Source organism: Labrus bergylta, chromosome 2 (genome assembly GCF_963930695.1).
Source record: "Labrus bergylta chromosome 2, fLabBer1.1, whole genome shotgun sequence".
NCBI classification, from domain to species: Eukaryota; Metazoa; Chordata; class Actinopteri; order Labriformes; family Labridae; genus Labrus; species Labrus bergylta.
Genome location: NC_089196.1, coordinates 15,901,313 through 15,929,232, shown reverse-complemented (window position 1 = coordinate 15,929,232; position 27,920 = coordinate 15,901,313). Strand labels below are relative to the sequence as shown.

At 41.7% G+C, this 27,920-nt stretch overlaps 2 protein-coding genes across 3 annotated transcripts; one reads left to right on the top strand and one right to left on the bottom strand.

The window, feature by feature from the left end:
* Window positions 1-23: 23 nt before the first annotated feature.
* foxn4 (forkhead box N4) lies at window positions 24-7,237 on the top strand. The gene is made up of 10 exons (XM_020649917.3): window positions 24-994; window positions 1,573-1,673; window positions 3,974-4,140; window positions 4,538-4,650; window positions 4,758-4,868; window positions 5,154-5,281; window positions 5,371-5,467; window positions 5,557-5,764; window positions 5,862-6,245; window positions 6,337-7,237. The coding sequence occupies exons 2-10, from the start codon at window positions 1,594-1,596 to the stop codon at window positions 6,585-6,587; spliced, it is 1,539 nt and encodes a 512-aa protein (XP_020505573.2). The 5' UTR covers window positions 24-994; window positions 1,573-1,593; the 3' UTR covers window positions 6,588-7,237.
* Window positions 7,236-27,898, bottom strand: acacb (acetyl-CoA carboxylase beta). 2 transcript variants are annotated; one of them, XM_020649913.3, is made up of 54 exons: window positions 27,670-27,898; window positions 25,625-26,183; window positions 22,876-23,008; window positions 22,630-22,768; window positions 22,369-22,478; window positions 22,162-22,243; window positions 21,963-22,061; window positions 21,152-21,261; window positions 20,934-21,044; window positions 20,610-20,819; window positions 20,346-20,516; window positions 20,057-20,218; window positions 19,813-19,976; window positions 19,381-19,531; window positions 19,176-19,279; window positions 19,004-19,085; window positions 18,767-18,912; window positions 18,534-18,684; window positions 18,315-18,449; window positions 17,863-18,009; window positions 17,585-17,773; window positions 17,400-17,500; window positions 17,215-17,303; window positions 16,991-17,115; window positions 16,782-16,895; window positions 16,581-16,694; window positions 16,394-16,483; window positions 16,184-16,302; window positions 15,668-15,691; window positions 15,031-15,171; window positions 14,848-14,947; window positions 14,653-14,760; window positions 14,504-14,560; window positions 13,902-13,943; window positions 13,565-13,780; window positions 13,302-13,457; window positions 13,007-13,210; window positions 12,708-12,863; window positions 12,512-12,634; window positions 12,160-12,429; window positions 11,933-12,030; window positions 11,693-11,813; window positions 11,482-11,592; window positions 10,931-11,074; window positions 10,716-10,836; window positions 10,531-10,627; window positions 10,345-10,441; window positions 10,129-10,264; window positions 9,869-10,046; window positions 9,660-9,772; window positions 9,400-9,554; window positions 9,108-9,278; window positions 8,739-8,875; window positions 7,236-8,407 (listed from the first exon to the last, which is right to left on the bottom strand). In XM_020649913.3, the coding sequence occupies exons 2-54, from the start codon at window positions 26,161-26,163 to the stop codon at window positions 8,281-8,283; spliced, it is 7,290 nt and encodes a 2,429-aa protein (XP_020505569.2). In that variant the 5' UTR covers window positions 26,164-26,183; window positions 27,670-27,898; the 3' UTR covers window positions 7,236-8,280. The 2 variants fall into 2 exon arrangements, with proteins under 2 accessions (XP_020505569.2, XP_020505570.2); XM_020649914.3 differs by lacking the exon at window positions 15,668-15,691.
* Between the last annotated feature and the right edge of the window lie 22 nt (window positions 27,899-27,920).

Genomic DNA, 27,920 nt, shown 5'->3' with positions numbered 1-27,920 from the left:
TAATGCAGTTTGTTAAGTATCCTTGCACTTTAAACAGCTTGTGTGCCGCCTCATGCAGCAGCAGCAGCAGCAGCCCCTCCGGCCCCTCTGGCCCCTCCGGCCCCTCAGGCCCCCTGCCTGCCTGCCTGCCTGCCCTCCCTCCGCGCCTCCCCGGCTCCTTTTCCCACCGATGTGAGGAGCAGGACGCGGCCACAGCGGCGGGAAGCAAATGATCTACAAGCACTTCCCTAAAAAAAAAAAAAAAAAAAAAGTTCACACTCACTTATACAGATGCCACCACAAGTAGCGACACACACCGATTTAGACCTGAACGAGGGAGCTTACCGGGAGTAACCTGACAAGACAGGAGGACTTAGTGAAGCTTAATGGATATTTAAACTTTATTCCTCCTTTATTGTTTCGTTAAAATATTTCCTGTTGCTTTTCTTGGGCTTAGTCTGCTGAAAATGATTTTATGATATCTTTTTTTTTTTTTTTTTGTAGTAGAGTTTTATGACGCAAAGGACGCACCTGTTAGCCACTGGAGGACTGTATGATAAAAAGTGTACTTCCTCTAAATACATCTTATCTCTTGAATACGTATTCAATAAGAGGACTACAATGTTTCAAAGGAGTATGGCCTGATTTTCATGTAACACACTTGTGTTTGTCATCTTTTGGACGGGGTGGAGACGCTCATTACGACCACACTGTGACAGAAAATCTCCAAAAAAACCAGAGAAAATCAAATCTCCCTGCACTGGCTGTGTGAAGTGTGGATGCTGTCGGGACTGTTCACAGACAGTGCGTTAACAGCAGCTGTCAAACTCATGGGACCCTCCTGCCCCCCGGGCCACTGGGAGCTCTACTGAGGTCTCTACTGCGCATGTCAGAGAACCGGACAGCTCCAGAGAGGGAAATTTAAAAACGTTTTTGGAGAATCAAGTGCAACACAGAGAAATACAGTACAGGGACCCGCGACCAGCTCACACATCCTTCAATATCTTCAAAACAGGTAATTTTTAAAAGAATGTGTTTCATTCAGCATCGACATTGTTGTTGACTACGTGATTAGTATCAGAATAATTATATATTTTTATGAATTTTAGACTTAATGATCGCTCTGTAGGCATGCTATGTGATAAGTCATTTAAACATCAGCTGAGTAATAGTTAATGCAGTCAAAGTGTTATGTAAACACTTGAACGGAGCGCTAATTTAACACAAGCTTTTTTTAAATGATGCATGTTTTTATAACATTTAAAATAAGTTAATGGAACAGAAAGCACCCCAATTGTTATTGTGCTTCAGCTACATCAAAGCATTTTGATGCCATTGAGAAATTGTATTGTGTACAATGAATTATTTTTCGTTTATTCTGGTCTTAAATTGAAATTGAGTTTTAATGTTTACTAGATATATTGCTTTTTCCCCCTTTCAGAAATAGAACAATTGCTTTGTCATGTATTCTTACTTTGGAAGATATTATATAAGTTTATATAAGTATATACGTTTCTATGTGGCTCATTCTTTTAGTTGTAAAACTCACTTTGGCAATACCTTCCATTTTTACATTTGTTTATTTTGTTTTAGAGGTACCACACATCCCAGGAAATGATAGAAGGCGGAATAACATCCAGGATGTCAGGAATAATTGAGAATGCCGGGCATCATCCGTCTCCACAGGACTATAGGTAAGACTTTGGATTTAATATTGATATAAGGAGAAGCACTTGCATAATCTTCTAGCACGACACAACGTGTTATATTCTGATGCACATTGTCTCAAACACTCAGGATCAATTCTGAGACGCCTCAATAGATAAAAGGCATATTTTCATAAATCAAACCCTTCAAGGTGTTTCTAAAATGGTCATGGAACAAATTGCCTAACCCCAGTATGTTTCATCTCAAAGTAGATGGACAGCTCTTTTTGTGCATGGGGGGTTTCATGAAAAAAAATCCTGAAGAATAAATGATTTTCAGTCTGAATGGATCTGTCAGAAACCATCAGCTCTGTTTACACTCCCGCTGTCGGCACACGGAGAGCCTGAGCCTCTTGGCCTGCCAGCTCAGGGGGAGACAGGGCGCTCTGGGTCACCAGTATGAACAAGTGGCTACCAATTAGAAATGGAGGGAGGAAGGGAGGGAAATAGGAAAGGAGGGATGCAAGGATGGGGGAGGAGGTGCAATATTTAGGGTTGTTGAACCTCTGTTAAAGCTGGGATGATACATGGAGACACCAGCTCAACATGTTGTGCATCAGTGAACAATTTCTATACGGCTGGAAGAGAGAGGGGAGGTGGGAGTACCGCCCAGTGTGTTGTCTATTTTATAGCTTACACCAGTATTTATTGGTCTTTTTTTTTTTATGGGTAATTGCCATCTTGGGTAGATTTCTGAATGAAAGGTGTAGAAAAATAGCTCTAGAATAAGTTTTCACTATTTCTATCTTTAAAAAAAAACAATTGCCTCTGTAGCTTAGTTATACTTTTAATCATGATTCAATCAGTCATAGAAGTTTGATCTAGCTCTTCATGCTGAACATTTGTTCTGTATGTTATAAAATAAATCGTTCAGCTGCTAGAGAGGGGGAAAAAGCAAAATAAAGGATTTGTTAAAAAAAAAAAAAGAACATTAAACTGCTAACTAATATACTATCAAGTCTGTGAAAACTTCACTATGCCATCTGCTCAAAACAATAATCCCTCCAAATCATTTAGTGGTACAGGTGAGGCCTTTAGAGACGTGTGCTGCTGATTCCTGGCTGCAATGATGTCACTAATTCAGATGGCAGACACATACACATTAGCACTCCCTCTGGCCCGAGGCTCCTTTGGTTCCCCATTTAGGTAGGACTGGGGTCGGTGGTGGTGGGGTTGATGTTGGGGAGCGATTGGGGGCGGCAGGGAGGACAGAGGCTGGAAAGGGACAGGGGAGCAGATGGTATCCTATTTGTCCCTCTTTGGTGAGGGCTGTCATTCCAACAGATTAATGCAAGGGCCAGCTAAAGAAAAGAAACGACAGAGACAATCAAGGAAGGGTCTGGGGAAGACAATAGAGCCACGTGCCACTGGGCAGATTTGTCGTTTGGGACACAATAGGTGATCATTTTTCAATAGACAAGGCCAACTGTTGCAGGCAACATGTGCTGCTGTCCCATGTTTCAAACGATCTCATGCGTTGTTTACTTATGATTCAGCCAATGGTTAGGGCCAGATCCTGGTCACCTGACACACGGTTGATTTTTTTAATAGGAGATTTGGTGTGTGTATGAGAAGGGGGGGTGTACTCCTGCACTGTCCACAGACCCGAAAAGTAACTGAATAGCATGTGTTGTCATAGCAACCCCAATTACTAAACCCTTGCACAGTAAGTGTGTGTGTGTGAAGAGAAGACTGGAGAGGATTCAAGAGGATTCCGTGCTTTTCTTTCTTTATGTCGAGGCTCACCAAATAAAAGACAAAGTGACAGAAAGCTGACTGAGCCTGGCAGTGCACTAATAAAAAAAATCTACAATTAGTCCAGTTATTTGACATAACCAATGAAATGATGGGGTAAATAAAATTCTTTTTTTTTTGTGAAACATTTTTTCTTAGAAATACTTCATTTATTTAGTTCTAATTAGTTCTTAAACTATAAGAAAATCAAAGATAGATATTCCACTTCTAAAAAATGAAACAGTCTTGAAAGATGATTTCCTCTGAATGGAAACCTTGCTTAACTCCCTCATTGTGAATTGAAACTGTCACTGCTTAATGACACTTATTGGTTAATCTTCTTAACGTAAATCCTGGACGGTTAAAACAAAGCCTGACTGAGCAGCTTTCATCTTTCATCTCTCCAAATTCTGACTCATTGCCATGGTTTTTTTTTTTTTTTGAAGGATCAAACATTGTTATAAGTGTTTAAATTTAAATTCCACTTTTGGTTTATGTATGTCTAAACCGACAGCCATGTTACACCCCCACCCCCCCCTCTCTCTCTCTTGAAGGCTTCTGACCACAGACCCCTCCCAGCTGAGGGAGGAGGACCTCCCTGGGGACCTGCAGTCTCTGTCATGGCTCACCTCCGTGGATGTGCCCCGACTACAGCAGATGGCTGATAGTCGAGGCCACAGTAACGGGCCCTCTCAGGGCAGCCTGCTGGAGCAACAGACAGGTGAGGTGACAGGGAGGGGACAGCAACATTCAAAAACTGCAGCATCTATCTGATTGGATGTCTCAGGATGAATGGACTCTTCTGGATTTGTTGCCTCTGCAGATAGAGGACAGTTTGGATAATATCCTGAAAAGAACACTACAATACTTGTGTTTTTGCAATTGGGTATTATTAATATACGGTACCTCATAATTAGTGAGTAAACCTGAAGTAAATATAAGCAGTTAGTTCTGAACTAGTTCTTTAGGTCTGAGCTAAGAGCTTTGGCCCCATGATCTGTTGATCAGCACAACAAAGATCACTCAATTATAATTAAAAAAAAAAAAAAGACCACATTCTTACATTCTCATCAACAAGACTAACCCAAGGTCATCACATTACACATCTCCTTTTACAGCTCAGCTAAACAACATGACAATGACAGCTGGCCAGGGCTCCATGCTCCACCTCCAAAGCAACATGCAGCACAGCCCTCTGGGAATCAGCATCATCAACACGCACAGCGGAAGTGTGAGTTTTCAAAGCAATATATATGTATGTATGTATTTATATCTGTGTTTATGTTGGCTATATGATTGATTGTGTAATTATTCTGTCACCTTTTTTTTTTTTTACAGATGTCTCCATTCTCCATGAATGGGATGCCCTCTCCGGGATACCAGTGCCCTACCTCAGTCTACCAGCCGACGCCGCAGCAGGTGTACTCTCTAACCCAAACTGGACAACAGGTAACAGATCCTAAGCTTGTTCAGAGGCTTATCAAATCAACTGGGAAAACAATGTTCCACACTTTCCACTTTGTTTTATTCCTGACTTTAGAACACGCAGAGGCTTAAATACAGAGGCCAGCTCATTCCTCTCTCTTCCTGTATTCTCATGTTTTCTCATTGTTTATTTTTTTCTTTTCTATGGCGTCGGACATAAATGTCCTAGATTCAACTCTGCAGTCAATGCTTCTGAAAGAAACAGAACTGTGAAGAGTCAAGTTCCTTATTATTCTCTCTTTGTCATAGTGTTCAACTGGTGGACTTTATAGCAACGTCTCTTTCAACAACCAAAGTCTATTCACACAACCTCGCCTGGCTCCACAGGACCAGGAGCTGCAGCCCAAGTCTTTCCCCAAGCCCATCTACTCCTACAGGTCAGACCTCACCTATTCAGCAAAGCATTTCATATTATAAACTTTAAACTACCTTCAAATAACAATTTGTTTCTGGCGTTTCTCTTCAGCTGTTTGATTGCCATGGCTTTAAAGAACAGCAAAACTGGCAGCCTTCCTGTCAGTGAGATTTATAGCTTTATGAAGGAGCACTTTCCCTATTTCAAGGTATGAATCTCTGTTATTATTGCAGAAAACTAAAGATAGAGTGACAATAAAGACGATGACTGAATACAATAATACTCCCATTCCTGTAGACTGCACCTGATGGATGGAAGAACTCGGTCAGGCATAATCTGTCCTTAAACAAATGCTTTGAGAAAGTGGAGAACAAGACGAGCAGCTCCTCCCGTAAGGGCTGTCTGTGGGCGCTGAACCCTGCCAAGATTGACAAGATGGAGGAAGAGATGCAGAAGTGGAAACGCAAGGACCTCCCAGCCATCCGGCGCAGCATGGCTAACCCTGGTCAGACATTTTTGTCTTTTAAATGTACAAGGGTTACTGGCCCCCAAATTCCAGAAGTAATTCTCGTTGTCTAATAATCTGTCTTTTTTCCCTTCAGATGAGTTGGACAAACTGATCACAGACCGCCCAGAGAACTGCAGACGTAAAGTGTTAGAGGCGGGCATGACTCGGCTGACCAGCTGTCCTACCGGTCTAACGCTGCCCCAGATGCAGCCTCAGCCTATAGTCACCCTGTCTCTGCCCTGTTTGCCCCTACACCAGCACCACCAGCTCCAGGCCCAGCTCCAAGCTCAGGCTCGCCTCGGCCCTATGTCCCCTGCCCCGGCCCAGACTCCCCCCCTCCACACAGTCCCTGACCTTACCCACAGTCCCCTGACCCAGCAGTCCAGCAAACCGCCAGAGGATTTCTACAGCGTGCACAATGACACACACACAGAGGTGGATGCTCTGGATCCTAGCATCATGGACTTTGCCCTTCAAGGTAAATACATGTTTTAAAATTAAGTTTTTTTATTTGTTTGCCAGAAAATGAAAGTGTTTTAAGTACACTAACCTCTCCGTCTATCTGCCAGGTAATCTGTGGGAAGAAATGAAGGACGACAGCTTTAACCTTGATGCTTTGGGAACCTTCAGTAACTCACCCCTCCGACTATCAGACTGTGACTTGGGAACAGTAAACCTCCCTCCTGTCTCCACTGGAGCGAACCTGCAGCTGTCAGACGTGCAAGTGACGGGCCTCTACACCTCCTACACCTCCCAGGACCCCCTGTCCTCTCAGTACATGGGCGCACCAAACAACAGCAAGCCAATTGCTCTGTTATAAACGTTTGAGTTTATTCAGCCGCCTTTGGATATCTGTGGATGCCGACTGAAGAAGTCTGAGCGCAAAATCTAAATCCTTTGTGCTACTAAAAAACAACATCACACTAAACTGCTCATTAAAAACGGAAACAGCTGATAAATAAAGAAGTGTATGAAAAAGTATGAAAGACTTTTAATATCTAGCTTTGCCAAGCAAAGACTCAAAGCCTGTATGAGCACAAAGACTCTATGTGGAGATGTACGTGTGAGTTAGCGTCCACCAGTTTTTTTCTACAGTCCACACAATGCATTTTAAAGCCCCTTCATTCTGTAACCTCTCGTTTCTTGTCTGTTGTATTGTGCTAGACATTGTTGCTGTGTTGTTTTATTTATATTTATAAAAGGCAGCTGGGGAAGGTGATGACTCTATCAATCTTTTGCTGTATATATTTGAATGTTTCAAATTGCTATTGCCACAGAAAAGCTTTCTTTTGCCTGGATTGACCCACTTCAGCCCAAAACTCTGATGAACGCCAACATGTTGAGTGATCCAGATTTTACACATCATTCTTTTTACACAGTGATTAACGTGTCTCCAAGTCAGATGTATATCATGCTCATTAATCACAATAAATGAAATGGGTAAATAAAAAGTTTCTTTTGCCAAAAATATCTCAATGACATTTATTTTACAAACAGTCCTTAGTACTGTAAGAATACAAGACACAGGAAAGAGTTGTATACATTCAAATGAAATTTCATGGCTGATACTTTGATCACAGGTGAGGCAGATTAAGCCATCCCTTAGAGGTCCACTTTCATGACATTATCTTTATGCAAAACCTGAGATTTAAGAATGCCTACATTATTTCAATGATATTGAACTAAAACGAAAAAGAAAAGTTTGACACACGGCATCACAATCTCTCCTATCATTCGTAACATTGTCTGAGCAAACAAAAACTGCAACATGTAAAAATACACTCACTGAAAGTGACAAGTTAGTTCAATGTCAACAGTGAAATGACAAAACACAATTTATACTGCGTATGAGCAAAAGCTAGATCTGCTTTTTTTTATTTTCATTGCAGCACATCAATACTTGTGGGAAACATTTCATATTTTTAGACAAAAGAATTTAAAAAAAGTTTTACCTGTCTCCAGAATTACTGTTTTTGTTATTTTTATTTGAAGCTACATTCAAATATGAAACCAAATTCTCCATTTAATACGAATAACTGAGCATGAAAACCCACACCTAAATATGAAGTGTCTCACTTCAAGACACTTGTATACCTCAGGACTCAGTAGGCTGGATAGAGCCTATAATGGCATGTCTAATACTGATACAGGATTATTTACAAGTGTGCCATTTAAATGTGTCACAGTCACAGTTTGTGAACCTGAATGAGCAGCTGAAATAACCGTTTACCTCGCAAATGTGAAAGACAAATTCTCTGCCTGTCAGTCAGGACTGGACGGGTTATGCCATCCCTGCAGAGATGCCACCTAACAGTAATGTGTTCAACAGACATAGACCTGTAGTGTTTCAGTCATTTTGTACATGTGTGCATTATTGCAAAGAATTGCCCCAACTATAATCCAAAAAACATATATCATTTATTTTAGCTTTATATTTTATTCTCTTTATAGTACTATCATCTATAATCCATCTTTTGTTATAATAATGATATAACCTGATAGAGGCCCTCAGCTTAACTGGTGCTGGCGCTGTCCATTGTTGCAAGCAGGTGTGAGAGCTTAGCCCTCTGGGAGGGAGTGATGATCTGGCTCATGTGGATGATGCAGTCCATGGCTACGTCAGGGTTGGCCTGCACCAGGCTACAACACAAGAGGAAAATCAGAACTAAAACATAACTACTTAATATGCTTAAAAGTGTTACTTCAGTTGGTGAAATGAGGACGTAATCTGAGCTATGTGTTCTGCATGTGAAGAAAATACTATTTCAGCTGCTAGTCCTCTTGTATATTTAAAAGTCTCTTGTGGTAGCATAACACCAACATGAAACTATCCACATCAAATTACTTTTTTAACGTTACATTTTATTTTATAAAGCTACAATTATTTAGAGATGTGACACCTTGATTTGAGGCATTAATAAGATAATGGTTATTAAAATGACAAAACAATTGTGTGGTTATGTCTGCATACCTGCGGATGTGTTTTAAGGTGTTTTCTCTTTTCAGGTATTTGATGTTCTCTCTGATGGCTGATCGTGTTCCGTCCTCCTCAGACAAATGCTTCTCAAGCCACTCAACTACAGTTTTGCTGTTATCCCAGAGGTAGGCCTGTAAGGGCAGACAGAAGCACATTTAATTACTGCTGGTTTTAAAATGTATGTGCTCAAAATAAATAAATACATTTTAAAAAGCACAGGATTTATCTGTCACAAAAACTAACACATGACTCTTCAAGTTAATGTTACATAGCTATTCTACTTTTGAATAAGGTTTAAAAGTCAATATTTGCATTATACTTAGTGCAGGCACTCACACAGTAGTCTCAGATTTTGTTGCTCACCTTGACTGTCCCCTCTGTTTCAACAAACCAGCGTCGCAGCATGGACTGCATGTGTCCGTCACTGAGGTCCTTGTTGGCCTGCAGAATCTCACACTTCACCACCTGCTCCAACAGGAGGCGACGCAGACGCCAGTAGAAAAAGGTTCGCACGTTCTTCCAATCCAAAATATCCTGCAGAGTATTACAGGGCACAATAGAATAAGTTAAGACGAGTTTAACTCACTCTAAACACCGGTGTGTTTTCTACACACCATGTTCCACACATTTTCCTTGTGATATCAATCTCACTTACTGAAATGACACCCTTCTCCTGCATCCTGCCTGGGGTGTCATGGAGGTCTACAAACTGCACTGCCACCTGGTGGTAGATGGGCAACAGGAACTCCTCCCTCGCTTTGAGTTTTGACTCCAACTCTTTGCTCTGTTTGTCAGTCAGCTGAGGGGAAGCTTGTGAAGACAGAAGACGTGCATATAAGTTCTGAAAATCAGCAACAGATCAAAGGAAAAATAAACGCAGGCGATTATTTGAGTCAGAAAATAAAGAGCCTTTACCGAGCTGCTCAGCCAGACTAGAATAGACTGAATCTAGTCTTCTCATGGTCTTAAGCAGGTCCTTCCTCCGGAATTTGATCTCCACCGTGCCCTCAGCCTCCAGCACACCTCCTCTGGATGTACAAAACACAGTGGCAACAGTGAGGAAACAGAATAACTACACCTCACACACCTGTTGCTTAGGTTGGAATTTTACAAGGTGCCTGTACCTGCTCTCCCTGTCTGCATAAAGCTCCATACACAGTGGGTTGATGGTAGGATCGATCACTACCCATGATCCTCCTCTCAGTTCAGCATGAGGAGGAATGTACACCAGCACCGGCTGACGGAAACCACGCAGCGCGTCCACAATGTAGGCCCCAAACTTCAATATCTGGTCATACATATCTGAAAGGAAAATGGATAAAACCCCTCTTTAACTGAAGACCAGAAACCATTTAAAGAAATGCACTCTAGTGCTCATTTTTACCTTTCATTCCACCAGAAAAGCCCCTCCAGTTGGCAAACACCATGAGAGGGAGATGTTCACGGTTGAAGTCACAGATTGCCTGAGCTGTTTTAAACGCTGAGTCGGGAAACCACACCTGGCCAGCCTGTTGTAATACCTGAAAAAAACACACAAATACATGAGAACTTGTGATTTTTTTTTATTTTGAATCATTACCATGTGGCAGGGTTCATTCACCTTAGATTCTGAATCCAGGTTTGCAGGATCTGCTGGGACTGTTAACTCGACTGTACGCGTTTCGACAGCGATGACACCGAGGGGAATTCCTCCTAACCTGTTGTCAGTCAGAGATTTAATCATTTCCGTGTAAGGTTGGTATAAGTTTATATTTTGGGTGTGTATGTAGAGTGAAAACATATTTACCGTGCTCTGCCCACTACCACAGTCTGAGCCCACGATCCCATGATCTCCATAAAGGAGCCGTGGTCAAAAAAGCCACTCTGCCAGGCTCCTCTCACAGCTGATGACACAAACACAGACAAAAAGGGAAATTAACAAGGCCGAATATTGAACTACAACACTTTCAGAGTTACAGTCCTGACACTCACTGGGGTGAGGTCTCCCGGCCAGCATCCAGCGAGGGTCATACGGCGCTTTTGTAGGAGTATACTCTATCTCCCTGTCTACCGGGTCTGTAGTTGCTAGAACCGGCACAGGGGAGTGTTTGTTCTGTAGGGGAAGAGAAGAAGAAACACAGAGTTCTGACAAGGTGTTCTGTAACTTTATAGAACTAAAATGTGAACTTTCACATATTCAGCCAAACCTTAGGCATATAGGAGAGCCACTGGAGGATAGTGAAGACACCCTCAAAGTCATCTGGCACAGTGCTGTGTGTCACTCCATTATTGTGCATGATCTGGATCCCTCCCAGCTGGTTGTTGGAAGTATAGACATCCCTGCCTAAAACCTGGACAGAAAGACAGACAGCAATAATCAGGGAGGATTGTTTGTTGTTTAAGGCACACAACAAAGAGGAACGTGACCAGCAGAGGAGTCTGTTTTTCGGATGGCCTTATCATTCTTACATTTTCATCACATTTTTGCTTCATTTCATTTCTTTATTGTTTATCTTTTGTTCCAAAACTTGACTCCATACTATCTTATTGCCGAAAGCATTAACAGAATACATGATGCGGATAAAGAAATCAATAATAGTAAAGCCAGTTTTTTATAAAACAAAACGGCTTTATACAAAATCAAATGCTGATCGATCAGCTGTGACATACTGTATGTTTTATTATATAATATACTGTACATTTATATAGAATTTTACATAGAATTTTAATATTAGTGGCTTCGATTAAAGCAACAAACCTTATTAAGAGCACCTGATCCAGTCAGGATGATGTGAGAGTTTTCAACCTGAATCACTCTTTGTCCCAAACGCACCAGATAGGCTCCAATTCCAATCGCTCGACATGTGACCTACAGCAAAAAAAAAAAAAAAAAAAGTGAGTTGGAGAAAAATGTCCCAGATTGACACTGGTCCTCTTACTCAAAGAATTCAAATTCAAATTTTTCTCACCATACTAATTGTTATTATCTCATCATAGGCCTGAGATGATTCTCCAGCTATAGTACCAGAACCTCGCAGGTTCTCTACCCCAAGACCTTCGTCTTTCCCGATGATGTCAGTAATGATGTACCTGCACACGTGAGGAAGTTAGAATAAGAACAAATCTGTTAAACCATAGACACAAGCCAAGTGAGTTAAATGTTTTAATTAGCTGCATAATTTAAACAAAGAAAAGAGGATTAATTGTACCTGGATTCTCCACCTTCCTCTACATGGTGACAGTGAACAGCGTTGGTGGAGCTGATGCGTGTGTAGTCCTGCGGTGTCAGGTAAAGGTACTTGAAACCCTACAAGGAGAAGGAATCCATGTATGATAAGAAATGTTAAAACCACACATATAATTGCATTACTCATTGAGCATATATCCTCCAAAGGTTACAATACAAATATCAGCAGAAGCACAATGCAAGGGTCACCTTGTAGGGGTCTTTGGGGTCATTCCAGGCCACCTGGAACATGTGTTTGATCTCTTCAGCAAGTCCGATGCGTGCTCCGCTGTTGGCTGCAATGTAAATGCGTGGTATTCCCTCGGCCCGAGCCAGTTCAGACGCCTTTAGGAACAACTCGTCCTCTTGAGGGCCAAATGAGCCAATCATGTGAGTGATATCATTACAGATGACGATGATATCTCTGCCCTCTGGGTACCCAGGGGTCTTCATCTTCATCCTGAAGGCAACCATTCCAACCTGGTGAGGAAGGGCTCAAGAGGTTTTAAAATAATATCAACACTGGAAAGCATGACCATAAATATTGGGAATAGGGTCCTACATCATTGTCTCCAGGCAGGCGGTTCATCTGCACGAGTCCACCTTGAGGGTCCAGAACCAGCTCAGTGCACATCAGCACATCTTTTGGATATTTGTCCCCTGGACCCCAATGCTTGAACAGTGCCTATTAAAAGATTTTCAAAGTTGAGTAAGATACCTTAAGAGAGAAAAAAATGTTTTCAGTGAGTCAGCAGTACCTGTCTGAACATTTCAGGAAAGTCATAGACATAGGTGGTCCCGAGAGTTTGAGCCTGGAAGCGCTTGGCCTGCAGCAGGTCTTTGGTCACATACGGAGTGTTGATCAGCATGCCGTGAAGAGGGCCCGGCTTGTCCCCATACGACTGGAACATGATCTGAAAAAAATGGGAAGCACTGAAACAGAGACTCCTTTAAATGTGAAGATGAAACCTGAAAACAAGTACACAGAATAAATCCTCTGCAAAATACAACTACTGTTCCCAAATCACAAAAAAAGTTCATAGTATGTTGTCCTCACCTGTCCTGAGCTCAGGTCAGTGACCTCCTTGTACAGGCTGATGTCCAAGTAATATCCAGACTCATTGGTGAGAAACAGGCGGATGGGAATGGCATTCCCGGTTGGCGTCAGACGGATGTTTATCTTCAGCTCAGCCTGCAGGACTCGAAGCTTCCAGAGACGACTGCCGTATCGCATCACCATGGAGCGAACCGACTCCTCAATCTAAGAGTAAAATGACAACAAAGACACAAAGATGATAAAGGTAGAAGCCAAATGTTAACATAGACTTAAGAAGTAAGGTGCAAACACTGACTTTAGAGGGGTTCATGATGACAGTGGGAACAAAGTTGAGGAAGATGTGGTTGCAGTCGGTGCGGACACTCGTGTTACTGAAGGCCACCTCCAACTCATCCATGGCCTCCAACAGAAGACGCTCGCCCTCATTTTGAAGGTATTCAAAGGAGGCTTCCTGGTTTTGTATAATAAGAGATTTAATCATCAACATAACAAGACTGTATTCACAGGGGGAAAAAGCAAATCAATAACATAAGAATCTGTTCATGATGCTCTTCCTGCCTTAGTGATGAGATCTGAGTGGCGGATAATCGCTCGTATGAAGAAGCGGTAGTCTGTGACTTCAGCCCCTTCCTGCACACGAGCAGCACCAAGATAGAGGTGCATCTTGTGGTTGGCACAGGGGACAGCCGTCAGGCCAAAGTTCCTCATGCGGTTCAGCTCCAGCTGAAACGCTAAAGCTGGCTCCAGATTACGGTAGATACGATCCTCCTGGAACTGTGGAACAATGCAGAATGGAGGGGTTGTCATCCTCCTCTGACAGCAGCTGGGATCTTTAGCAAATGTAAACTTAAATGATCTATAAAGTTAATTCTGTTAAGAGAAAAAAAAAACGTACCCCATCTCTTGCTCTGAACGTGAAGAACTTGGGAAATTCTCTCTGTATAAATCAAAATAATAATCAGGAACCATGCAGGGTGATGTTCACAGGAAATGTGTTTATTGCCATAGCAGTAACATTGATAGCGTTACTAAAAATAGTTAGAGCGGCTACAATACCTTGATACACAGATACTAAATCCTGATTCAGTCTAAGCTGTACGTACTGACACACTGTGCTCTGTTACTCGCAGCTTAAGATGAAAGAACTATTTGATAGGAGTTCAGAGAATATGGTTCATGTACGTGATGGAACGTAATGGAGGTTACATCGATCATTTAAGACAAATACAAATATATAAATACTGTGAACATTTGTTGTTTTTTTAATTTCTATACTTTTTATTAGCCACACATTTACTCCATTACTACTTTTTAATATTGACGATGGTGCCAAATTAAGTTCCATCTTAATCATAAGCATCTACACCATCTTTGATCTGCTATAAATAAGAGTCAAACTTGAAAGTGAGTGAAGAGCCATTCATGACTTTTTAAGTACTTTAAATGTAGAACTGATTTACAGCTCGCCTCGTGAAAATTGTGAACCTTCTGAATTACCTTCTGTGCAATCAAAAATGTGATTCTCCTGATTCCATACTCAAACAGGACAGCTTTCTGTAAACACAAACTCCATGTTACAATAAATGATGATCATAAAAAAGAACATATCTAGTCATAAGAAGCCATGTGTTAAGTGTCTAGCTGACCTTTGATTGGGCGAAGGCAGTGAAGGCTGTGACCAAGGCATCGTCATCTTCAGTGTCTGCTGTTTTTATGGACACATTAATGATGTGGATGGGGTTCTCCCTTATATTCTGAAGGGGATGGCAGGGAAACTGTTGATGGAAACGGCCTTTTTGTATTGATAAATCCTGGGACTCTTACACACCCGTAGTTCTCACCTTGAAGTTCTCCTCCTCGTAGAGACTTGAACAGGACTCTGAAAACGGAGCTGTCTCCAAAAGTGGTTCTGCAAAGCTGGAGAGAACTTCATCAACATTCCTAAAGGAGGAAAGGAAAATCATTAGCCTTTTCCGTGGATGAATTGAAGAGAGAGGGAAAGAAAACATTTAGCCGAAGCAAACCTTTTAAAGTCGTCAAAACACTGAAAAGCCACCATGGCGCCCATACGCTGGCAGGGTGGCGAGAAAGCTCCGTCCAGGTAGAGCTCGCTGCTCTGCCTCCGCAACTGAAACTGGCCTGATCCATTCATTGGCACCGGGACCCTGAAATGAGACAGATGGAGACAATAACAACAAGACAAGACCACTCAATGATTAGATAAGGTGGCTGACTTAAAAAACAAAATGAACAGCTACATGTACAAATATTCCTACAGACAGCAATTACAGCAAGTCAGGATGTTTTCTATCTATTTAACACTACTTTACTAGATCTCATTGAGAGTTGAGGGTACAGGCTCCTCATTCAACAGAATCGCAGGCTTGAAGTTTTTAAGAGGACGGTGGAATTAAAAAAAGAGGTTCCTCTCAAAAAGCTCAGATTCACTTTTTCAAGAAGAAAGAAGCAGGAATATGAAACACATTTTACGTGGATAAAAAAAAAAAGTGAATTAAAGTGACTTGTTAGAGGAGTCCTTAAGCAAAAGTTTCTGGTTCACAGGACAGAAGAAGAAAAGCATCACAGTGCATTGGACATGCTTCGCGGAGAGGCATACACACGATAAGGTGGCTGGGCTGGTTGGGAGGAGCTTTACTCTACCTGTTGAGAGTAGGGCTGCTCCCTCTGAAATAAGATGATTGACAGATGAATATCAGCAGTGGATGATCAGAATGCACCTCTACTTTGATCGCAATGATTAGATAAAGCAAGAGGCTGTGCACAAATCAAATAAATGTCCTTAAGCTTAATACATTCTCAGTTCAAAGTTAGCTATGACCAGCAGCAGCACCTCTTCTACCGCTGGGTACAGAAGAAGAGAAAGAGTCACTTTATTATTATCCCTTTCGAGGAATATCAGTTATTTCACTCCATTGTATAAAGTAATACATGCATGCTATGACTCATGGAGTGTAACTTATTTATCAATGTAATATTTAATAATCTAATGAGGGCTCAATAAGAATGATCAGTGAGGCATTTTCTTCGAGGCAACTTCTTCAATCTGGTTTGATGAGATCTTTCTTTATCAGTTGTAGCCCACTCTGCGATCAACACCAGTAAAAAGTCTGAATAGAGTGACATAAAAAAAAAAAAAGTATGTGCAGCTCTTTTTACCTGTTGGGATGTGATGATGGCAGCATGAACTGGAAGTTCACAGCACACGTCCCATCCTGCAGCTGGTGATGCTGGATGCTATTGAGCTCATAGGCGATGTAAGCTCTGCGCACATACACCTGAAAGGTAAGGTAAAACAGGAAATCAAAAGTCATTAAGACACATGAATGCATCATGTAGAAACTGTATAGAGTAAATGAACTGACGTACCTCCAAAGCAGCCATGCAAACCACTTGATTTGAGTGATAGAAGAAATTGGGTAAAACATCAAAAATTGAGGTTTCAGAGAGGATAAGTTTCTGTGCAAAATAAAAAAGAAATATTTTTTTAAATATTTAAACTCTAAAAAACAACAACAACAAATGATTACAAGGAATTTCTGCAAACATTGCTGACCTTCAAGTTTTCTGGACAAAACTGGTGGCCGTACATGTCGATGGCTGACAGGAAAATGGACTCGACCTGGTTGTGCCTCAGCTCATATGATGGTAAATGGGAAGCAATCAAGACCTAGGACGAATTGATATATATTATATCCAGGTTACTATGGAACAGAGAATATTTTCTTCCTGAGATACAGGAGGTCTTGGATGTTACCTGTCTGGCTCTTAATGCAACCTTTGAGTTCTCCATCTTGCTAAGCTGCGTGAGCTCATTCAGAATGGCCATCAGTTCATCTGCCAGCGTGGGATCCCGTCCACACAGTTGGTCCTAGACAGCACACAAAGAGGCTTTCACTAAAACATTAATGTCGGAGGATTGTTTCATTTATGCATGCTACTTTTTAAGATGAGTAAACGTCTTACTATGAGCATTGTGACGAGGACGTTCTTCTTGGAAACCTGAGCATGAGAGAAGATGTACTCAAGCACAGGGCTCATGTCAGGTTTGTGCTGCTCTCTCAGGTTGATTACACACTTGTCATAATGTGCTGTTTGGGAAAACAAGAGTAAAACTTTGTTAGTTGAGCAAAAAAAAACTTTATTTAAATTCTCGAGTCTCCATTTCTAGTCAAATTAATGCATGTCACCTTGTTGAAACTGCATCTCTACTTGCAGATATCGCTTCAGCAGATCAAGAACCACAGACTTCATATAACCACGAATTCCACTGCGAAACCTGGACCACACATATTTAAACATGTGTCAATTAAAGCTTCACTACAGTCTTTCTATATGTTGTGTATTTCTGCTGGACAATCTGCATGTGACTGACCTCTGTACCAGCTGAACGATACTCTGCGTGTTCATGAAGAACACCTCTCGGTCAGCCTTCCTCTGCAAGGTTGCTGCATGGCTGTCCAGAATATTTGCAATCTGGAGTAAACAAGATGTCATCCTGTTATGACCACATTGATTATTTGCATTTAAAGAACTTAAAGAATATTGTGCATTTCTCACTTTTTGGCTGGGGAACTGGCAGAGGACAGAGGTGATGTTGCTGGCGTACTGAGCCATGACTTTGCGGATATTTTTCTCCACACTGGAAGGAATGCGACAGGCCAAACTCGTCATGATCTCCTGGAGTTCTAAAAGTGGCAGCGAGGGGTCCCGTAAGGTCTTCATCAGAGTAGCCACCCACTGTTTCAGCTGCAGACAGGAGCACAAACATGTAAGTAAAAAAATCTGACCATGCCTAAAAAGAATCTGTAGAGGCAGAAAGAATGATGTGTAACTACCTTGGTGCTGAAGTAGGGATCTTCGAGGCAGTAACCATCCATGACTTTGAACAAGTTTTCGAGCACGCTGTGGAACACCTGGTGAAGCTTCTCCCCAATAATGGGCAGAGGTTGCTGGGGTGGCAATATGGCAGTGTTGAGCTCTACCTGTAAAAAGAGACACAAACAGAGGAATATGAATACAGAGGAAGATTCAATTATTATCTGGAACTTCTAAACAACCAAAACAGACTCAGAGTGAATTTTTTTTTCCAAGCACAGGTTAAAAATACAAACAAGCAAATATTTTTAGTGCAATGGTATAAAGAGTAAATCTGCACAACCATAGGGCTACATGTGCAAAAAATTTTATTTTACACTTTTTAGCCAAGAACTGAATGCCATATTAATGTTATGAATTGGTACAAACTGTTAGACCCCATTTAGAAAATGTATATTTTGAATCCACTCACCCGATGTATGCTGCTGGGGTCATCCAGTTCTATTCGTGCCACCACACAGCCCGGCTGCAGAACTGCTCCTGGTCTCTTCACAAAGTGGATACATCCAGACTGATGCACGGTCAGCGTCATCACCATCTTCATCACCTGACAACACAGAACAAACAGCCAGTTACAAAAAAAAGCGACGGCATGCTACAAGAAATCAGTTGTGTCTGCATTTAAATTTACCTCAATCTCTGCGTATGTCTCCCCTCCAAAAATGTGACCGCCATCCTCGACCATATACTGCAGCAGTTTGCCAGCAGAGGGCGACCTCAGCACTGTGGGGTCCTTCTCCTTCTCAAACACACAAGTTTTGTTGCCAACAGTGATGCGGTAGCTGTGAGGATAAAATCAATCAAATTAAAACAAATAAAACAAACAAAAGACAAATCCAGATTGACACCATGAAGAGCACTTACCTGTCTACTTCCTCCTTCATGTAGGTGGTGTGGCTATTGCCGTCATAGGACAGCAGGAGTCCTCCGTCACTCAACCTGTGGACATCTATCTCTATGTTAGAGCCATTCATTATGATGACATAAGTGGTTGGAGATTGGCGAGCCACCTGCATGCAGCAGAAATGACAATTTGTTTGTCTTAGAAACAGTAAGATAATTACATAAATAAGATGAATATGACGGAAATAAAGCAGATACCCTGAGACAGAACTTGACTCCCTCATATATTAACTCCACACTGACAGAGTTGAGGAGACTGGCTGCTGGCAGCACTTGGCCTCTGTGGATGCAGCATAAAATCATTACACATATATTTATGTCCGGTAAGAATTGTAGAGGGCCAATCATAAGAGGGACATTGTCCACTGACCTTTCCAGTGAATGTAGGTAGTCAGACATGCTTTTTCTGAAGCTGGCATCAGCAACATGCAAAGCCCCACAAACAATCCCCAGCATCGTATCTGGTCTCTCCGCCTAAAGAAGAACATTTTATTCATGTCAAGACGTTTATAAAGTAAACACTGATTCAGTGGCAAGTACATTCATCTCAAGCATAAATGCATTTAGTCTCCTACCTGCACTTTCTCTGCTATAAGGTGATCGAGCCAGCCGGTGTCGATGTCATTGTTTCTGAAGCTTTCTGTCTCCAGCAGCTTAATCAGGTATTCTACTGTGGTCCTGAAGTCACCTCTAATGGACAGCTCCTTCATTGCCACCACCATGTTCCTGAAGTGACAAAAATGACAACTTTTACACTCATGCATCCTACGACATTTGGATCTTTAAATTCTTGAACTAAATTTGCTTTTAAGAAATTGCTTTTGTTGCGAAACCATATTGTCTTCAAAAATGTCATTATATATTATTATGGTTATAGTATTTCTCCATCTGTTTAATACATCATATGCAGCTCATTGATTAGGCTAAAACTTTTGGTACTGGTGTTGCTGAGTCTACACCTCTAGGCAGATATCTCAGCATTATCAGTACAAAGAACTCAGGCTTACGAAATAGCCTCTTCACGGTTCTCGCCCCAGGAGAAACAGTGTCCAAATTGGGAATCTGCAAATTCGTGCAGGCCACCAGTTGCCCCCACGCTGAAATAACCCCAGACATTTTTACTGCTGCGGAAGTTCAGCTCCTGCACAGTGCCAGAGCTGGGCTTGAACCCCTGTGAGGGAGGACAATAAGTCAGTGGTGTAAATGAATGAGAATGTAATAAAAAGGGCGTGGTTTTAAAGTGAGCTTTACCTCATCAGGGTTCTCACTGGTGATCCGAGCAGCTATAACGTGTCCTCTTGGATTTGGTATGCAGTCTGGATTTTCAAAGTTAATGAAGGTGTCACCCCATGGAGTTTCTCCATAAAGCAAGCGGATGTCTTTGATTCTATACAGAGGGATGCCCATCGCAATCTATCAGAGATGAAACATTGTGTTAAACTGGATTGATTTAAATTCTGGCTACACTTTTAAAATGACAAAATGTGTTCCTAAGGTCTAGTTCTAGTTATTTCTCTGAATGTCCTGTGACAGAAGGTACCTGAAGCTGGGCAGCTGGCAGGTTAACATCTCCGATCATCTCCGTGCAGGGATGCTCCACCTGCAGACGAGGATTCAGTTCCAGGAAATGGAAACTTCCGTCCTCAGAGAAAAGATATTCCACAGTGCCTGCACTCACGTAGCCCACCATCTTGGCCAGTCGCACTGCAAACTGAGCCACAAAGGAGGCAAAACGTCAAGTCTTATGAGAGAAACAGTGTTATAAAGGGTGGAAAAATAAATACATGCAGTTAAATGAACTGACCCGTTCCATTTGCTCAAATGTTGAGGGAGCAGCTATGGTGGCAGGAGCTTCTTCGATGATCTTCTGGTGTCTCCTCTGGATGGAGCAGTCCCGTCCAAACAGAGAGATGGCGTTTCCATACTCGTCAGCCAATATCTGAACCTCAAGGTGTCTCGCATGCTGAGCCAGCTGCATGACGAAGATAGGCGAGCCAGGTACCTCCGTCTGAACCTGTAATCAGAAAAGGAAAATAAACTGAAACATGTAAATAACCAAAATCACGCAATGGATAAGCAGCAGGCTCTAAATTTTAAAGCCTAAAATAATAGTAATAATAATAATAACCTGTCTAAAGGAACTTGTAAAATCCTCAGAGCTTTCAACTTTCCGGATTCCCTTTCCACCTCCACCCTCTGAGGCCTTGATTACAACCGGATAACCAATCCTCTCAGCCCCCTGCAAACAAAAATCATGTCAAATGTTATGTTTAACAAAAATACCTGCTTGGAGGAAATCCGAAGAGCTTACATGTGAATATTAAAGACTTTGCTAAATATGCTTACTGCCAGCCCGTCATCTACATCCTGCACACAGCCTCTTGTGTAGACGTCTGGAGGAACACTGATAACATTTCCCTGTTTTTGGTCCTCCTCTGCCCAGTCCACTCTCAGACCTGGAGCAGCAAGACACACAAGAATACAACATAAAAACATTAGAGGTGCACGAATATAAAGCGGAAAATAACGCCATCATAGAGTTAACGGCATCCTTTGGGCCAGATCCAGTAGAAACGGATTGTACCCGCTAAAAACATCATGAATTCCGCAGAAATATCACATGCAATCTACCCTGTTTTAGCACCCTATCCATAAAAGAATGTGCAAGAATGATATGGTGTGATGAGCTACGAGGGAGAGGGAAACCTTTGTCAGGGTTTATTTTGATGCCAGTCAGTATTGAGTAGCCCAAGACTTATTAATTTAAGCCCTGATTCTATCAATAATAAGAATGTCAAAGTAATATCTACAGACTTTAACAGGTCATTTATTTGAATGTCCAACAGAAGAGGAATTGTTTTCCTGATCACTGAAAAGTTTGTGTGACATTTCCTTTCCAAATATTAATCACAGTTACCACCAGCTGTGTTCAATTTTTGAATATTTCTTATTTACATAGATGCAAACAAGACAGGGGCACCCAGGACGCCATCTGCTTAGCAGTTTGCAAGTATTTCAGCCTTTACGTGTGCTTTGTGGATTCCACGCTATCCACACTTTTCTCATTTGCACAAGTTTAGCACCAGACACAGCAGTGCAATCCTTATGTGGATCTGGCCCTTTGTGAATTGAAACTGTGTGGGCGTTAAAGCATCACCTGATCCGCTCCACGGTAGTGTGGGAATGTCAGCACTCTGAGCCACAATAGAAGAAGCCACCTTATCCCCGAGAGCCCACATGGCCTTACTGGACGGCCCTGAGACAAATGTAGACAGGGTGACAAAGAGATCCAACAAAGGTTCATATAATGAAAAGATAACAATGGAAATATTTTCAAGTTTTAAACTGGAGTTTACCTAAAAATGATATTCCTGCTTTGTTTAGCAGCTCGGGCAGTTTGGGGTTTTCTGAGGCATGACCCCAACCAGCCCACACGGCCTGTAATCAGTGATAAACACAGACATGTTATCATTGATCACTGGAAAACAAGGTGAAAGAGCAAAAGGTTTAGCCTAGACCACAGGGCAGAAAAACACTTTCACAAGATAAATACTGGAGAGCACCTGCACTGGGATTCTTTTTGCAATGTCCACTATCAGCTCTACGTTGGCGTAGTTGTTATTGTTTGGCCCACCGGGTACTGGCACATAGTGGTCCGCCATTTTTATATATTCTAAACGAGAAAAGAGCAAGTGGTTGTTAATAATGATCAAGGAACAACTTTCTAAACAAATAACTGACTGTGTCTCACTCTCGCCCAGATAACCACATCATAATAACTACAGAGTGATTAAAAAATTATAAGAATCCAGAGTTACAGCGACCTGCATTAGCTTTCAAGTCTTCAGGGGTCACCATCACCACAAAACGGATGGTCCGCTCATTGCGAAACATTTCGTAGGACCAGCGACGGATAGAGCGCATGCACTTGACTGCAGCTATACCGTTGTTAGCTATCAGCACCTGAAACACAAACAGAAACCATGTGTAGACAAGACAAAAAAAAAATGCTGCATGTCCATTGGGAGTAAGAACAAGATTCCGAAAGAAGAAAGGACTTTGAATCTTACTTTTTCAATGACACGGTTGCCACCAAATCTGGTGACAAACTCAGCAGGAGAGGCCACAGTGAAGTCCCTCTGTAGATCCATCTTTCTCTGCTCACGTCCTTTTTTCACCAAGTGGAGACCAGACATGCTAGGCCTGCAGCGAAAAGCCCATTGTAAGTTTGCTTGAACAAGCAGTCAGACGTGAGCAGGCAAACACCTGCAGCGCTGCTCTACATTCACAACGCTAACATACAGTTAGAGGGTGAGCTACAACAAGAGAACAACAGCAGTGAAAATCAAAACCAAAGTCAAAGTTCAGTCTCTCCTCAGCATAGACAGACTGTGGACCAGCCCATTTATTTCTGACCTTATCTACAGAATAACACCGCTGAAGTCAGCACTAAAAAGAAGTGACTGTTTTATCAGCACAATGCACAGAAAAGGCATCAGGTGTTCCAAAAGTGACATATGCAATAATATAAACATGCATCAAAAGGGATAGCTTCACTGATAACAGGCAGGAAGTTATAAAAAAACAAGAGCTAACATCACAGTTATTGAATCTAATTTTTAGCTTTAAGCCTCCATGTTACTGTAAGAGAAAATGATGTAGGTTATTTCCATCACTGATCACACCTGTATATAAAGTTTAATGAGGTCGACTAGTCTTCCCTGATACTAAAAATCATGTATGCATGGTACGTTTACTTTGACAGTCTATAGTCGATCTTATCACATAAAGCAGCAGGTTTCCAAATCACTCACGGTGTCTATTTTTCTAACACAAAAGGTGGATAATGTAAGTTTCTGTGACATTATTAAGTGCACAAGTTTTAAGCTGAACTTTGCATTTATCATTTTAATAACAGTATTACAGCACAGACAGATGTATATGAAAACTGGGTTAACATGATAACAGCTGAAGCAATGGTTTCCATGTTTTGAAACTGTACATGCCATGGCTATCAGCCGGCTCAAACATTCATTCATTCCAAAGTCTCGTCTCAATTGCACCACAAAACCCTTCACAGTATTTCAGTCCCATGTTAAGATATGACTGAGTACCACCTTTGCTATATTGTGAAGCTGGAGAGCAATTCTGTCCGAGCAGATGTGAACTTTGAACTTAACTCCTGTACTGGACTGTTTGCACAGGAGATACAGATTGCACTGTGTCATTGAGAGCTCTTCTGATAACCAGCCCGGTGTCATGCATGCTCCACTTTCTGATCTTTTTGCCAGGATGTAAGGCATGGCGGGGCAGGGTTTAATATAACTAGCATACATACCTTACTGCACAAACAAGGAGCATCTATTCATAAACATGATTGAGGGTCTATGAGGAGTACAGCTTGTGCCTAAAACATGGAAGCTAATTAATCTGCTGCTTCAACAGGACATCGTAGTTCGTGTCTGGAGGGTACAAATGTTTTTTATTTCCTCAAACTTTCATGAGCCAAGACACGCTCTGTTCAGTTACATAACAGCTAAGTATGGACACGAGAGCGATCCTTCCTGTTCACACACATATCTGCAGAAGTTGCAACGGTTTATTTTCTCCCACCGTACAAAGTAATCATTCCATTCTGTTTTTATTCTTTTCCGCACTCCACACATGAAGCCTGTGATAAATGTCCACACAACAAACACTGGAGCAAAAGTATCACATTACAACAAAGGATATTAAGCTTTTGTTGGCATTTACCTTCTGAGATATGGGAACAAGCCGTTACCCTCCATTATACAGACAACTTCACTTGTCCTACGTTCCTTAGCAGTGATATGAAATCTTGAAATCTGACACCAAAACAAAAAGTTCTCTACAAAAATGCTTCCTCTCAGGCTCTCCCCCTCAAATCTCCCCTCCCACATGTAGCACAAAATAATCTACAGAGCCCGTGTGACAGATCACAGGCTGCTCGCTACAAATAAAAACAGAGGCAAGGCCAGCACCAGAACAAAGTGTTCATTCTACTTCATGTATCAACGAAAGCAACCTCGTATGCAGGCGAAATATGTTGCCAAAGTTGTAAGAAAGGAAAAACTGAATTCACAAACAAACAAATTAATAGGACTTCCACGGAAACGTACAAAACTGCAGCTACATTTCCTGCAATATTCTAACTCTGAAGTGCAGGAAGAAGCTTGGAAAGCTTGGAATTAGAAGAGGAAAACCCCTTACCTTTCTCCTCTTCATCATGCTTCCTGCTAGCACATTCAGCTTTGTGCACTTCGATAGGTCAATCCAGCAAAGCATGTCAAGCATGACATGTAACTGTGTGCACTAAACAAAACCTCTGACCCATGATCATATCATGTACCATCACTGTGTTAAAAAAAAAAAATCTCCTCTCTCTGCAGACTACTAAAAAACGTTACAAATAAAGATAGTTTGAAGATTTAAAACGGTTTTGTGTTGGCTGTGTTGTGACCGAGAGTCACACCACCACCACCAGTTTTCAAAGTCACTTGGTTCAGACTCTTGTTCCAATAATAGAGTCAGATTGTTTGGCATGCAACAATAACACAGGTCAGCTCGATGCAGTCAGGTGATAACACACAGCGAACAGGAGCATAACAGCACATCGACAACATTTACAGGAATGGACAGTTCATACGAGTCACTCAGACTAAAGGTTTAGTTTGGGTGAAATGCCTCAATGTTTATGTCACATGTCAGAGTTACGAGTCACGTGCTGGAGTGATTAAACATGCCGACAAGAGACGGTTTGTTTTTTATAACTGAAATAAAAAAAGAAAAAGGTCTTACTTGATGCCTGAGGAGCTGGATTGCAGCGCTGCTATTGGTGCCTGCTGGGATGAAGCTCTGGGCTTGGTTGAAGATGGCTGAGATGAGCCGCTTGGAGGTTTTGTGATCAGAGGTTCGTCGTCTGAAGAGTTGTCCTCTGATGCTCCCAGAATGAACTTCAGGCGGTCCCTCGCCTCAGGCCCCGAGCTGAGCATCGGCCTGGTGGCTTTGGAAGGTTTCTGTGAGGTCTTCTGCAGGGATGACTCTCCTGAATTTACCTCAGTGGTCGCCTGCACAGCCTCACAGTCTCTTGTTTTGACTTGAAGAGCCACAGAGGCCCTGTCAGCCTGCAGACTGTTATCCTCACTGTGTTTTGAGCTTTTAGGAGCTGCTGCCAGGGAATTTGCACCTGGATGAGGGGATTGTTTAGCAGGAACATCCTCCTCGTCTGCAGGAGAAGGTTCTTCTCCTTTCACGGGCATTGCTTCTGTCTGGATATTAATCCTCCACAGAATTAACAATATCCACAGGATCAACCCCAAAAGTGCAAATGGGAGCATTCACTGGCATCCTCCTGAGACTGCAACAAGAACAAAGTGAACTTTATAGTTATTATTAGTGACGACAGTCACAGCTAGGCAAGAAGACTACATATCTCTTTCACTATCCTGATAAATAACCAAAAAGTCAGAAGAATGGACAGTTGATTGAAGCGAATGTACACAATACTATTATCCCACGTTACATCTCAGGGGCGACATACTTTGTCCTTCATAAAACACGACAGTGGGGTTTTCTCAACTGGAGAATGTCTCATTTATTTATACATATTTTCCTCAAAATTATCAAATTACACATCAAATATTTCTGTATCAAAACATATTCATGAGAATATTCTGTGTTTAAAAAACATAAAATATCATTTTGTTACCAAATATCTGCCACAAAAATCCAGCATGTAAGTTCAAAGACTTTGGCATCACAGTCAAGCACTATAATAGTATGGAGATATTTCTGTTCAACCGATCAAAGGTCAGATGCCCTCTGAAGAGAGGGGCACGCTGGGAAATTTGATATAAGATCTGGCGGACTGGTGACCAAGAGAAAAGAGATAGGTTTCATTCCATACCAATACAATTCTGATACAACAACGCTATAACTAAAAATTCTCAACTTTTAAGTTAAGAAAAAAAAGAAATCATTTAAATGTTCTCATTAATGCACAATCCTCTCAACTGCACGCCCTTCAAATCATGACAAGAAGATGTTAATGCAGTTTACGATGCCAGCAGGCCTGTTGAGCTACATGTCCAGTGAACAGCCAGTCTGTGACAGCTGACGTGAATGCCAAGTGTGGCTGCTTCAAATGGGGTAAAGGTCAGCATGGAGAGAATGAAGGGTGAGGAGGAGGAGTAGGAGTAGGTACAAACATCCAAACAAACAGCATGGGGGGGGGGGGGGGGGGGGGGCATCTGAGGACATCAAATAAGGAAAGAAAAATATAGAATATAATGATGTGTAATTCAAATTTTAATAGATGGATACTTCATTCAGTCAAAGTTTTACTTTGTCATAAAACACCAGAACAGAGACATCGACACATTCGTCATCTGGAGCTGGTTTTGACTTTGACACAGACCAACAAATGATGTGCAATCATTTTTTCAGATGAAGCACATTTTTTAAAAACACGTAAAATCCAGATCGTCAAGCCTACTTCCACAGTTTTATACTGGCAGTCAATAGACTGAATAATTAAAGTGTGGTTAAAAAATGTGTGTTTGCTTTATCTCAATGCCGACTTCAGCTGAAGTGAAAACGTGGCTTGACAACTGTAAGCCCACTACAAACATTACGCTGTTATTCTCTCTCATCATTCTTTGCAGGAAATACTTACCTAACTTTAAGCAACACGGGATGTTGAAGAAAGTCTGTCAAACCACTTCAATCTGTGGCATTTACCAACAACAGGGAAATATGACTGACTTGTGAAAACCTTTAGTGTCAGCAGGATAAATGATGTGTTTCAAGGTTAAAGTGAATATGTGAGTGTGTTTTACACTCACCGCCACAGGTATCGGACATCACTGCTCAGTCGTTGTTGTTGTAGCTGCAGTTCAAACCAGGCTAGCGAGCTAGCTGACAGCAAAACTACTGACTGTTTATCATCACTAAAAACAAAGTTATTTTGAATTAAACTCCATTTTTAACAGTCTTTTATCTCCTTGGACACCTTAATTTCGGCCCAAAATTAAAGATTGATGTCTTAAAATGTTCATGACAGCAGCAGCAAATGCAGAACTCTCCTACCACCACT

Bases quoted from the DNA above. Each gene is read 5' to 3' on its own strand.
- acacb (XM_020649913.3), bottom strand. From the start codon at position 26,163: ATGCTCCCATTTGCACTTTTGGGGTTGATCCTGTGGATATTGTTAATT. The intron at 19,086-19,175 runs GTCAGTGGACAA...CTGCATCCACAG, and splicing joins TACCTACATTCACTGGAAAG to AGGCCAAGTGCTGCCAGCAG. The intron at 12,864-13,006 runs GTGAGGACAACA...CATTTTTTTCAG, and splicing joins CTGACCTGAGCTCAGGACAG to ATCATGTTCCAGTCGTATGG.
- foxn4 (XM_020649917.3), top strand. From the start codon at position 1,594: ATGATAGAAGGCGGAATAACATCCAGGATGTCAGGAATAATTGAGAAT. The intron at 4,651-4,757 runs GTGAGTTTTCAA...TTTTTTTTACAG, and splicing joins TCAACACGCACAGCGGAAGT to ATGTCTCCATTCTCCATGAA. The intron at 4,869-5,153 runs GTAACAGATCCT...TCTTTGTCATAG, and splicing joins TAACCCAAACTGGACAACAG to TGTTCAACTGGTGGACTTTA.